This window comes from Ambystoma mexicanum, chromosome 10 (assembly GCF_040938575.1).
Source record: "Ambystoma mexicanum isolate Mex_15411 chromosome 10, UKY_AmexF1_1, whole genome shotgun sequence".
NCBI classification, from domain to species: domain Eukaryota; kingdom Metazoa; phylum Chordata; class Amphibia; order Caudata; family Ambystomatidae; genus Ambystoma; species Ambystoma mexicanum.
In genome coordinates, this window is record NC_090932.1 from 866,549,380 (window position 1) to 866,562,232 (window position 12,853).

Genomic DNA, 12,853 nt, shown 5'->3' on the forward strand with positions numbered 1-12,853 from the left:
GCATATAATAAATCAGTATTGATAACTGGACACAATGACACATCATTAACCATATGCTGATTAATAAACATAATAAATATGCAGCGCTCATGGATAAAGTGCATAGTGCGCATCTAATATATTGCACCTGTACACAGAACCATAGATCTAAATGTTGCAGTGATGAAAAAAATTGATATGCATACCTGATGAAAAAAGTGCAAAGTGCATATATCAATTACTGCACACACTGGAGCTATGCTAATTATGAGTGATGTTTTGGCCTCTGAAAAGTATTGTAGTGTTATGCTAGCGTGCTTAGTAATTTGGTTCCATCGACTCACAAAATGTGAACACATAATTGCCAACTGGCCACGTCATCAGAATCATCTTTACTTTACGGCATTTTAAGGAACAACGCTTTGCATGCTATTTCTTGCCACACCACACTTCTAATCCCTGCATTTGAACTGCTGCATATAACGTCACGCATGAATAAAGGTTCATGCTGTGGGGACAATAGGCAACTCTGAATGGAAGGGTGAACCATTGCATGATCAGAACCGGAACTCCTTCCGTACAAAAGGCAGTGGGTTGAAGGGAACAGTTCACCTTCTAAACTTCACACGTTTTTGCTTCTAGCTTATAAATTAATTAGTTCAAATTAACTGCCAAACGTTTTACCATGTCTTGATCTGTTGATGCCTTGGGTACAGAAGTGGGTTGTTTTGGAGGCTGGACAACAGTGGGCATAATTCGATTGTGAAGGGCAGTCTCTTCCTCTGTTGCTTCATCGAGAATCTGCAATGCAAAAAGAGGAGTCAGTATTTGATTAGACACCATATCCACATGCTTTTCTACGAATGCCTTTTATAGCACCATGACTTCCACAATGAACATTTTACAACAGCATTGAAAGTACCGACTTCATCAAGTTGAAGAGTATCAGTCAAGTTTCCTGCATGGTCAAAACTGGGGTGTTTTACTCAAAAAGAAAAAGCCAACAAACAGCATTTCTGTGATAAAGGAAATTTACAATTGTTTGCAGTGATGTCCGATATGAATCGGATGGCTTTGTAGAAAGTGAGGAGAAGATTGCAAAATCAAGTAGCGGATCAAGTGGGTCAGAGGCAGTCCAAATGCACAGAAAACTTTGTAAAAACCTGCAGAACTATTTATCATATTCCTGCAGAGTCAGTAATTCCAAAGTTCGAGAAGAAATCTGCTGGAATCGTCCAAACATTTCTACATCTGCAGAGAATTTTGAAAGCATGTGCTCATAAGAAAGCTGCCTTTTCTGCACACAAGAGAATCTGCCCCACAGATTGGGACCATCTCTAGACAACAGCGTGTCGGCACTGACTTTTAAAATAGCAGTCCTCTATCATTTGGCAAGAGGCATTGCTAGATTTTATTGATCTAAACTCTGAAGTCCCAGATAAAAGGTCAATAAAAAAAGGCTGCTGCCGCACACACCTCTTGTACATATGAATTGCAGAAGATGTTTGTAGCTCCATTTTGTTTAACTTTTTGGTGGTTGAAACTGTGCCCTTTTCTAGATAGTCCTTAGTTTCAATAAATTGTGTGTCTAACCATATACACCACTACTGGTATTGGAAGTAACCCGTAAGCCAGTATTCACCAAGCAACTTATATTATTAGCAACCTAGCACAATCCAGGCACCTCGAGCTTTTGAGTTGGTAAAAAGGTTATCCCTTGCTCAAACTCTTTTTTGGCTTTGTTTGTATGTAGAATATATTTAAACACAATCTTAACTACTTCACTTCAGTAATAGTTCATGGATAACACTTAAATGCACCATAGGCAGATCGCTTTGCAAGTCTTAAGCACAAATTCGAACAGGTCGATTTAGCAGGCCATTCTTCTTTCAAGGTCAATACAAGAAGCATAACTTAGTTGCGCAATTTAGCAGTCGCATCTGGTAATGCAGCAATTTAACCCTTATGTGGCTGAGCCATAGATACCATTGCTTTTATTGTAACATCCAAAAAAGATGTGCAACAAAGTGTCTACTCGACAGTCAGCATATTCTTCACCAAATAGTTGATTCTTCTATCTACAGAGAGCAAAAATACTTGGCTCTAGCTACTTTTTTCTTCTGATGTAGAAGTCCTTCCTTCCAAAGATTATTCATCTTAAATATACCTTTCTAGCGCTAGCTATCCCCAGAATTCTTTTTTTAAGTCACTAGGAGCTGCAATGCTGCTCTGTGCCCGTGGGCATTCCACGATTCCTGACGTGACATCAGCAGCAGTCTATATGTATACGATGCTAGCTGCACCCCATGACTTCAGCAGCTGAGGGGCCACAGAAATGCAGGTCGTGCATGAGCTATATGCCAAAATGGGCAGAATGGGTGGGCAATGAAGAATCTGTGGGATGAAGGACTAATCCATTAGAAAGAACATTGCTGCGATGTAAGAAATTTGTGGGGGAAGGAATCCATTAGAAGAATACATTATTCACCATAGACTTCCATAGGAGTGCTAAAAACTGAGTGAGAGAGGGAACCATCATCTACACTACAAAACTCTGGAAGACCAACCAGACAATGCTAGCATCCCGAGACAAGGAATCCAGGTAGTAGTGTTTGGTGAACGTGTGCAGGGAGGGCCCCCAGGGCCACTTGAGAAATGTCCCAACACAGTGACATCCGACAGAGCAGAAGAAGCCACCAATCGTTTGATCAAATGAACCGCGCGAATGAGCCAGCCAGATTGTACCACTCGGATACAAAGGTCGATCCCCTAAGACAGGGTCTTCTTGGCAACAGCCCTACACTCATAGGCACCATTGCAATCTAAAAAGAGCTGGTCATCCTCTTTAATGTCAAGCATCCAAGAAATTCAGCAGCTGGGAGCTTTCTTGGGGTCCACCCTTTTTCCACCTTAGAAGGATGAGACAGAGGAATGACAACCGGAAAACACATTTTGTCGAGAAAGATGGAAATCTGATATGACCTTAGGGAGGAAGGTCTGCCTACCCTGTAGGGTCACCTTCTTCAACAGAGGGAATCTGGAGCTCACTCGCCCACTTAGTGAAAGTGATGGCAACCAGGAAAATAATCTAATGTGTGAGCAGTCTCAAAGAACATTAATGTAAACGCTCAAACAGAGCCACCATAAGAAATCTAAGAACAAGGTTCAAGTCCCATGCTGAAACAATATACTGACATGGGGTACACTGCTTAGATAGTATAACTGCATAAAAGCAGCGATAGTGAAGAACAAGCCCTACTTGAGGCCTCTCTCAAAAACAAACAGCAGCCAGGTACTCCTTCACATTGCCAATCTGAAGGCCCTGCTAGGTCAAGGATACATGAAAATGCATCACAGCCAAGATTGGACAGGTCAAAGGATTCAAATTTCGCTCCAGTCATAAAAACTGAAAAGTTATGCCACCATCAGACATGGATGATTTGGAAGCAGGCCTCTTGGAAGAAAGGAGCGCATCTATGAGGTTGTCTGATACGTCCCACTCCTCATACTACTCTTTCTCATCAGCCAAGAAAGAACGCTGAGGCTCAGGTGGAGGACCCGGTCCATCAAATGGGAGAGCAAGTACACCTTTGCCCGGGAGGGCCTAAGGAGGACAGATGGACATGTTCAGAAGAACGGGGTACCACATCCTTCAAGCCCAGTCCATGGCCATCAGTAAGATGGTGGACCCAAACTTCCACAGTTTCCTGAGACTCGGCACAAAGCTCTTCTCAGCAATATGTCCCCCAGAGCTTCTTTGCAAGGAAATTCCCTAAAGCAGAATTTTGACTTCCTGTTGACTCTGTAGGCAAAGAGGTCGACTTGAGGGTTCCCCCCAAAGGTCAAAGATCCCATCTCGAACTTCCTTGCAGACATCCCACTACGACTTCAGGGCATATACATTTTCTGTTCCCGCAAGATAGGACGCAGACAGAGGATCATTCTCCAGAGCCTAGAACCACAGTTGCATTGTTTGCCTGCACATAGGGAGAAAGCCACCTCCCAACCTTCGTTTCTTAAGGTAGTGCCAATGTTGTTCTTCATCAAAGTAAGAATACACATACCCCGAATAGAGGGCAGGAAAGCGATGTGGGCTAGCCTGATTGACTGCAGTTCCAGCAAATTGATGTTTCCAAGCATTATCTGGGGACCAAAGTCCGTTCACCGTTGAACCTCATATCTGAGCGCCTTAACTTTTTGAGAAAGCATCTATTAATATGGTCAGATAGGACCAATGCTGCCTCCCCTCAGCATGATTTTCTAAAGGGTCAACCAAATGAAATCCTGTGACTATGTCTGAGCCCTAAAGCAGGACTCATGTCGTCCTGAAACTGAGACCACTGACACCGAAGTAGCCACTGGAGCAACCTTATTTGCAATCAGACCTCTGGCACCGCCAGGATGTAGGAGGTAATGTCACCCAGAAGGCGTACACAAATAAAGAATGAACAAAATTCGGAGACCAAAAGGAATTCACCATCTGTAAAAATGTTTGTCACGCGATCTTCAGGAGGAAAAGACCCTGCCCGAGCGAGTGGCCATAACCGCCGCTGTGATCTGCAGCAACTGGGATGGCAAAACATGGGGTGGAGCTCCCTGAAGTTCAGGAAGAAGCCCAAGGTGTGCAGCAGGTAAGCCATCACATGATCTGGGGTGCATGCTCAGGTAGGGGAAGAAGTGAACAGTCTCCCTCGCAAGACAAGTGGCTACCACAACCAACAGCTTGGTGAAGATCTGCAGGACGAGGAAAGGCAGAATGGCAGGATGTGGAATTGGTAATGGTTGTTCGTCACACAAACATCAGGTCCTGCCTTGCTTTGGACAAGTCAACACATGTAAGTAGGTGCCCTGAGGGTTCAGTGACAGCAGCAGGTCGTGCAGCTCTAATGCGTGGAGGATCAAGGTCAAGGTGAACACTTTAACTTGTCCTCCCTCAGGTACAAGTCCAAAAGCCACAGATCCATAATGGGCCCAATGTCCTTTTTTGGTACAAGAACGTATGTATAAAAAGTAGTAGCACTTCACTCCCTCTGAGGCAAGCACCCGCATGATGGCACTGTTTGCCAACAGTTGAGAGATTTTGCCTGAGCAGAGAAAGCCTGCATGGCAGAAGTGCAGGAAAGAGGGTTGTCGTGTTGAAGATGGATGTATGGGAGAGAGTAACCCCGAGATGCAACCTGTAAGGCTCAAGGATCAGAGGTGGCCTCCTCCCCCTCCTTCATAAACAGGTACAATCTTCTACCCCCTCACTGTGGTAGAATGGCCAAGGACCAAATTAAAAGTGTTTCAGACTGTGTGGTTGCAGTGGGGACAGTGGAGGTGGCTACATCACCTCTATGGTCACTTCTGCCTCAACCTGGTGGGAGAAACACTGCTGAACCTGTTTGCCAGAGGGCATGTGACCGCTCCCATGGTGGGTTACATATGTAAAGGGCGAAAGGAACACTCTGGGAGTGGAGGCAACATGCTATTGGACAGCTAAACCCACAGACAGCCTTGCAGGCCTTGAACATCTCCAAGGACTCATCAGCTTTTACCCCATAGAGGTTGTCACCATTGAATGGCATGTCCAGAGGCTTAGCCTGGACATTGGGCACAAATACCAAACTCTCAACCAGGAATGTCTACGCAAGGTAGACCCAATGGTCACTGCATGTGTTACACAGTCTGGTCTGCCCTGGCCAGACTGAACGGCTCACCATGCTGCTTCCTTTCCAATCTCCACCAGAGATGTGAAACCATCCTTCATCCCATGGATCATCAAATTCTCTACCACTTCAGCGATAACGGCCCACTGGGTGTGGGTGTGCTTATCCAAGGGCCATTTGGAACTGACCGCTCTCAGAGCTACGCTGCCAGAAGCAAAAATCGTGCATCTCTTGGTATCCAATGTTTACCTCAACCTGTCTGGAGGCAAGAAAGGAAACATAGCAGGCTTTGAACAGACACTAGAGGCTTGCATGACTAAGCTCTCAGCCATGGGGTAGCTGGACAGAAATCCTGGATCCGAACCTAAAGATGTTTTTTTCCAGGTCATGGTCATCAGATGGAACAGATGCAGATGTCTGTCCCATAGCCATAACAGAGGCAACAACAGTGGGATTGAAGGGAAGACTATTTTCCCTTGAAGAATCCTCTCCCAGAATTTCTGTCCGGCCAAATTAGACTACTGGCTTTGTGTGTGCAGACAGCTCAAGAGTCTCCACAATCCTGGCCCGAGTCTTCTGTTAAAAGGAATGAGGTTTGCCATTTGACGGCAGAATAAAGTTGAGCTCTGGAGAGGCAGCTAACCCAATGGCATCTTTTAGGGCGAGAGCCAGTTCACCTAGACTCTTTCTACATATATGGATCTTCAGGAATGTTCTTCACCTCACCAGATTTAAGGTGCCCAAGACCATAATGAATGAGGTCCCATTCTTCATCAAAGATATTTCCCACTCTTGAGATAAATTCAACTCAAGGAAACCAGAGCATAATTCTGTGAGGCGCTGATGACACCAGAGCCATGGAGGCCAGTGGTGCTAAGGCTTCCATGCTGGAGGGGAGCAGTCTTTTCCATATGGAACAGAACTGAGCCAGACTTAAGTGCATGGACCCTTGCAGAGGTTGAACGCACCAGCATTGGTTCTTTGCGTAGTTGCCAAGCATCCTAAGTCAGAATTTCACAGTTACGAGGTGGAGGAATGGTACTAAAGTAGGTGCTGGTTTCTCTTCAGCAGCCCTCCTCTCCTCATTCTTGGATTAGCAGAGAGTAGTACTCTTCATCAAGAAAATTGAGAGTGGTGCTTAGAGTTAATGGCAGAAGGCGGCCCCTTCCGTGCTTCTTCCTGACCTCCCCTGAAGAGCTCTCTACCTCTGGTAGATCCCATAGGGATCATGCTCTCATCAAAGGAGGATCCGACACTGGTGTCTTTGTATCCTCAACCTCTCCCCCATACAGGAATGTTTAGTGCTCTGTAGCACACTCCCGGGGTACATTGGAGTGCATGGATTGGCAGAATATGCAATCCTCTGTCTCACTTTTTCTCAAGAAATGAAAGACCTGAATTATATGGGTCCGATACAGACATGTGCTTTCCGCAATCGCTGCTCTGCTTCAAGCCTGATGCCTTCAAGGGGAAAGGCATGACACAGTAAAATAAATAGCAAGAGCTAAGTGGTGTTCTGAAGCAGCAGACCGAGTACACAGCAAAAAATGAACCGAGATCCGAGGATACATCGGGCTCCATACATACTGCCTCTGGCATCACGTCCGTTGTCATGTGCAACCAAAAGCCCAAAGCGGTGCAGAGGCAGCACTACACTGCACTGCACCCTCCAGTGGCGTAAAAAGGTCAATTGGCATTGGATTAGATACATGCAAGTTGTGGAATCTGTGTTTGGAAGAAATCCTAAAGAAAATGGCTTTTTGTATTGGATGTTACAAATACTTAACAAGATCAATTGGAAGGTATTTATAGTTCAGGAATTTAAGAAATCACAAGGTATTAAAACAATTCAAACCTACACGCCAGTGGTTTCACAAATGTGCAGTTATCATTAATGAACCTTTTTATCTTCACCCCACTCAGATGAAACCATTTGTGTCTTAGCAGAGGAGGAAAAATTACTGAGGCTGAAGTGGGGAATGCAAAGGAGTCGTATTGGAAGCTAATTGGAAAGAGTTGATCAATTGGGAGCGCTGAGATTAACTCGAGCAAGATTGCCTATCTCTACTCCTAGCGCAATAGAGTTTCAACATGTTAGGAACAGATTCCCAGGTACAAAGCAGTTCTGAATGTTAGCACTGTGCAAGAGGAGGCCAAGGAGTCAATGAGTAGGATTTAAAAAGCAGTTTGTACAAATTAAGCATTAGCCATGTAACTACATCCAGACCGAAAACAGTGCTTGTAGCAAATGGCAACCTACCAAATACACAGACTCAGATCTGTCACAATGTACAGTGAACCCAGCAGGGGAAGTGAAAACCATATATACAGTAACAAATGGTTCAAATGATTACTGAAGTATAATAAGTACAGCACATATGACTGAAGGCGTGTGATAAAGTATCTCCATATGAATTTAATAGACAAACGTTGAAAAGTGTACAAGCCCGTGTTGTGGATAGCTTTGTTCAGCAGAGAAAAGGAATGGCACACTCTCCAGCTGATATAAAATCCAAAATTGCATATTTATTTCAAACCGGTCCTTGATTTTGTAAAATCAACCACGAACCATGGAAAGAAAGAAAGGCAAGTCATGCGGTACAGAATGTTTGTACACCAACTGTGCCCAGATGCTGCTCGCTAACCAGCATGGTCTTCTATGGGCCCAGCACAGAGGCACAGTACAGTAGGGGGGCATGGCCTAGAGTAGGTTGCAATCGAAGGACTGCCTGAATCAAGGTAGTGAATGTGGTACTAATTTACACTGGAAGGCCTACTTTAAATCCAGTTTGTTGAGGAGTTCTAGGAATTAGACTGGGGTGCAGGGAATAGGAGGGGTTGAGAGAGTAATAGGCCGCTGCCCATGGCTATCACAACAGCCAGCTCTATCAGTATGCATTGTGCATCTGGTATGCACAAAGAAACTCAGAGGAGAGCCTGAAAGTCATAGATATGACACTGTCAGGTGGTGTAGAGGCTCCTCTCAACATGGGTGAGCAGCCTTGGGTGAGCACCCTATTGGGGTACAGCCAGTGTAGGCCCTACCCCAAAGGTGGCATCGAGGATCCGAGCGCGAACCAAGTTACTGGCTTCCCAGGGTGCCCCTGTACGTATGTGCAGGTTACCAATAGCCCTGTACATATGTACAGAGGTATTGGTGCCACTGTCCCTACCTCATTACCCATCAGCCTCTCTCTAGGCCTGGTCACCTAGTTTTCAGAACACACGCGGACCTGTGAACATCTAAAACCTGCAAAGCTTGACCGGAATCACGAATCAAAGGAAACGAGAAGAAGTAGTGGGAGACTGGAACCACCACTCGCAGAATGCAACTGGGCCAAACCAGGAAAAGCCAGACTGGAACCAGGGGAATGGAATCATCACCAAATTTGAATAGGCTGCAATGTTTCCTTCCCAAAAGGAATAAGACATCCAATATTCAACACCTAAACCCCGAACAGCAGACAGTCCCCACGAGAAGAGGGGAATAATAGACAAAGGACTGAGAATGGGGAGAGACTTCGGAGAAACAAAGGGAGACCCAGAAATCCTTCCTTAGCCCTGGATGGAAGCAAAATTCGCCAAAGCTTGGAGAGACTACCAGGGGGGAAGAAAGAGCAGCCTGCCTGCAAAAGAATGGAGAATGGAAAGGTGACCTTGCCAGAAGTCTTCATAAATACTTCAAGGAAATGTCCAGGACCCTATCGGACTAGGTCTGCTAGGGAGTGGCCAAGGGGAATAACTGATGTAAAGGGCCAATGGGAACCAAGAGGTACTTCCCAACAGGGGAGGCTGGGCAATAGAAAGCCAGCAGGTGCAGAGGAGGGTGAAAGTGTTTGGTTGAGGTCGAGGATGGAGGCGGGAGATCATGAGACCAGCAAGGCAGCGTACCAGATGAAGGATGTGGAGGAGACTGTTGGAGTGCAAGAGAGTGAAGGCAAGGTGCTGAGCATGAGAAGGTGATACCAATTGAGCTGATTATGAGCGAGTGGTATGCGTGTGCATGAAAGAGAAAAATTAGAGTCATGATGGTAGTGGAGAGCAGAGGAGAGTGTAGTGGTAGGGGCAAAGAGTGTTGGAGAGAGGGAAGACCTGGCGGGAGCTGGAGGGTGGAGACAGGAGAGTGGAGAGTAGCAAGAACAGGGGGCAGAATGTGATGGGAGAGTGGTGAGAGAGAGGGAGGTGAGAAAGAGAAGCAGGGAAGGAGGAGCGTAGAAAGAGGAGCAGAGAAAGAGGGATGGGGGAAATAAATAGTTACTCACCATAGTGAATTCTGACCTCTTCGTCCCCTTTCCTCCATACTTATAGCCGCCCATCCTATGGGGACGGCACCAGAACACTTTTGGCACAGCAAAAAATATTTCCCCTTTAATTGTATTGTGTTGCCCCGAAGGCACCAAGGCTAACCAATATTTACTGGGGGTCGGCGGGCGGGGCGTATGGTGGAAAGGGGTCCAAGTCACTACTGTTTTTACTCTTGCGTCCTGTCCTGTCCCCTTTCATCCATAGTTATGGGAGATTATAAAGCATTAATCTGCCCGGGTGGTAGGACACCCATTTCAAACAAAAAGGTTCTGGAGAACTGCTTGACCGAATCTAAAATCCGATCTGAATGCAGTGTCCATGCAGTAGTTTGCAGAGCACAGAGGGGGAGGTGGGGGGGAGACAAAGTTGCTGCTTTACGCATTACTTCATATGGGATGTGTCTTTGGAATGCCACCGCTGTTGCTTTGTGCACGAATTGCATGAGCATGCAGGCCCCTAGGGACTGGTTTACTCTGAACCTTGTAAGCCTCCACAATACAAGAGACAATACACCTGGGCTATGGTGGCCTTTGAAGGCTGAGAACCCACTTGATGATCCCTGATGGAAACAAATAAACTATCCGCTTGTCTTTATTCTTTAGTGTGATCTAAAGAGAATTTTAGCGCACGTCTGATATCCAGAGAATGAAGGACTCTATCCCCTTCCGATTGGGGGGAGAAAGGACCACCTCCTGGTTGAAGTGAAAAGAGGAGACAACAATGGGCAAAAACTTAAGATGAGTTCTAAGAACAACTTTATCCTTATGAAAAACTGTGTCTCAGATGAAGAAATAGCCTGGATCTCCCCCATCCTTATAGCAGAAGTTACTGCTACTAGAAAGGCAGTCCTGAAGGACACAAGATTAATGTCAGCTATGAACATGGGTTCAAATGGCTTATTTGAAACAGCAACAGAATCATCTTTAAGTCCCATACTGTGTGTGGTTTGGACACTGGAGGATAAAGCTTCAGTAGTCTGTCAAAATGCCTCCTGATAATCAGGTTGGATCGGAGATGGCAAGTTTTGGAGAGCCAATATATGCTGAAATAGCAAAGTGGTCTGTATGACAAGATTGGATGTTCCCCCTCTGTCGATGCCAAGTGAGATACAAATGATAGAATGTGGTTTAAGGAAGAATGTAGAGGATCAAGCAATCGTTCAAGTAACAAGAAATAGTAGGGGGGCCCACTTGCTCTTGCACTGTGATCTAGTCAACTGTTTCCTAGCAGTTTGCAAAATATTTAAATTATCATCCGATAGTCCCAAGCCGGCAAAGGCTAGCTGCTCAGGTACCAGGCTGCTAAACTGAGCGATATCAGGGATGGGTGAAACACTTTCCCCTATGGCTGGGAGAGTAAATCCTGAGTCACAGGAAGGAGACATGGCCCGAGAGCACTGAGATATTGAAGATCGGAGTACCATACACGGTTCAGCCAATTTGACGCTATTAAAATCAGATTGCACAGACTTATTTTTCTGAACTTTGAAAGTATCCTGGGAATCAGCAGAAAGGCATAGCTTACCTCTCTGTCCCAAGGAATTTGAAGGGCATCTCCTAGGAAGAGAGCACACTGCCCTAGCAGAGCTGAAACCTTGGGCATTTGTGGTTATGCACAGTTGCGAAAAAATCCAACTGACGATGGCCCAATTCAAAGAAAATCTGATTGAGCATTGTGTCCTTTAGATCCCATTTGTGGTTGCAGTGTGAGAGACAGCTCAATGCGTCCGCTGTCCTGTTGAGTTCTCCTGCTAGATGAACAGCATGGAGATGTAAGCTGTGGTTTGTGGCCACTCCCAAATCTGAGTTGCTAACTGGCACAACAGAGGTGATCTTGTCCCTACCTGCTTGTTGACATAGAATAGGACTGCTGTTCATTTGAGAACTGGGAAGTTCTGAATTAAGGGAAGAGGCAAATGTAGGGCTTTGAAAATTGTCAATAGCTCAAGCATATAGATGGGACTTGGCAGATGTCTGGCGTGAGTTGCACCCCGGGGAGCGAGGTTACTCTTACTTTTTATCCCCACATGGTCTGTACACTAGGTTGGACCACATCTTCATAGGACGGGAACATCTCCCCCAAATAGAAACGGCGCAGTACCTGGGGCGTTCTATTTCTGACCACTCCCCCCTGTTGGTGGAGTGGAGGATGATCGACCCAGACCCCCCCATCCCGCTATGGCGGATGCCCATTAACCCACTGAAAGACTTGGCCTTCAGGAATGATCTCCAGGACACACTGTTACGCTCACCTGGCTCCCACAGAGGCGTCGATCTGAACTGGACAGCTGCGGTCTCCACCAATGTGACGCGTAGGGGCGAGATGACGGACTGGACTGGCCCACTTAGCTTCGTTTGCTTGGCCCGTAGGAATATTCTTCTGCAAAGAGAGAAAGGGAATTAACCACCCGTGGAGTTGAGCGTAAAGCCCTTCCCCCCGCTGTTCTCCACGGAGCACCTTTGATGTCCCCTCTTATAGTCTTACATGATGGTTTGAAAAGATGAGCTCTCCATCCTGCATTGAGCGCAGGGGCGCGTTGATAACCAGTTGCTTCACTGGCTCGAAGGAATTGGAGAGTTCCAGAACAATATTGACTCCGAAAAGTATGTAGTTCGTAAGAGTTCACATGTCTGACTTTCACTCTTGCCCCATTGCTTGCAGTTTGCAGCTTGACCCCAGCGAAGAGTTCCTCGTGTTAGCTGACGAAGTTCAGGTAAGGATTTGGCTTATCCTACACAGTTCAATAAAATAAGGCCAGAATATAACCTGTTGCTTGCTCCCTTATTCAGGTGTGGAGAGAAAGTATGAAGTTCGGGGAATAATGCCTCCCGCGGTAAAATTAGGTAAGTCTATTGTGGTGAGAAGAGTTCCCCTTGTTTGTCCCTTTGTCTCACCTTGTTGTCCTTTTGTTCCCCTTACGG

The 12,853-nt window shown here is 45.9% G+C and overlaps 1 protein-coding gene across 2 annotated transcripts in view; it reads right to left on the reverse strand.

Annotated features, from left to right (window-relative positions):
- The window catches only part of ATP13A3 (ATPase 13A3), a 1,430,808-nt gene that overhangs the window by 612,466 nt on the left and 805,489 nt on the right, over positions 1-12,853 (reverse strand). For both annotated transcript variants that reach the window (XM_069618570.1, XM_069618569.1), the window contains exon 16: positions 664-780. In XM_069618570.1, the coding sequence (XP_069474671.1) occupies positions 664-780 (117 nt within the window). The remainder of the gene's footprint in view (positions 1-663; positions 781-12,853) is intronic.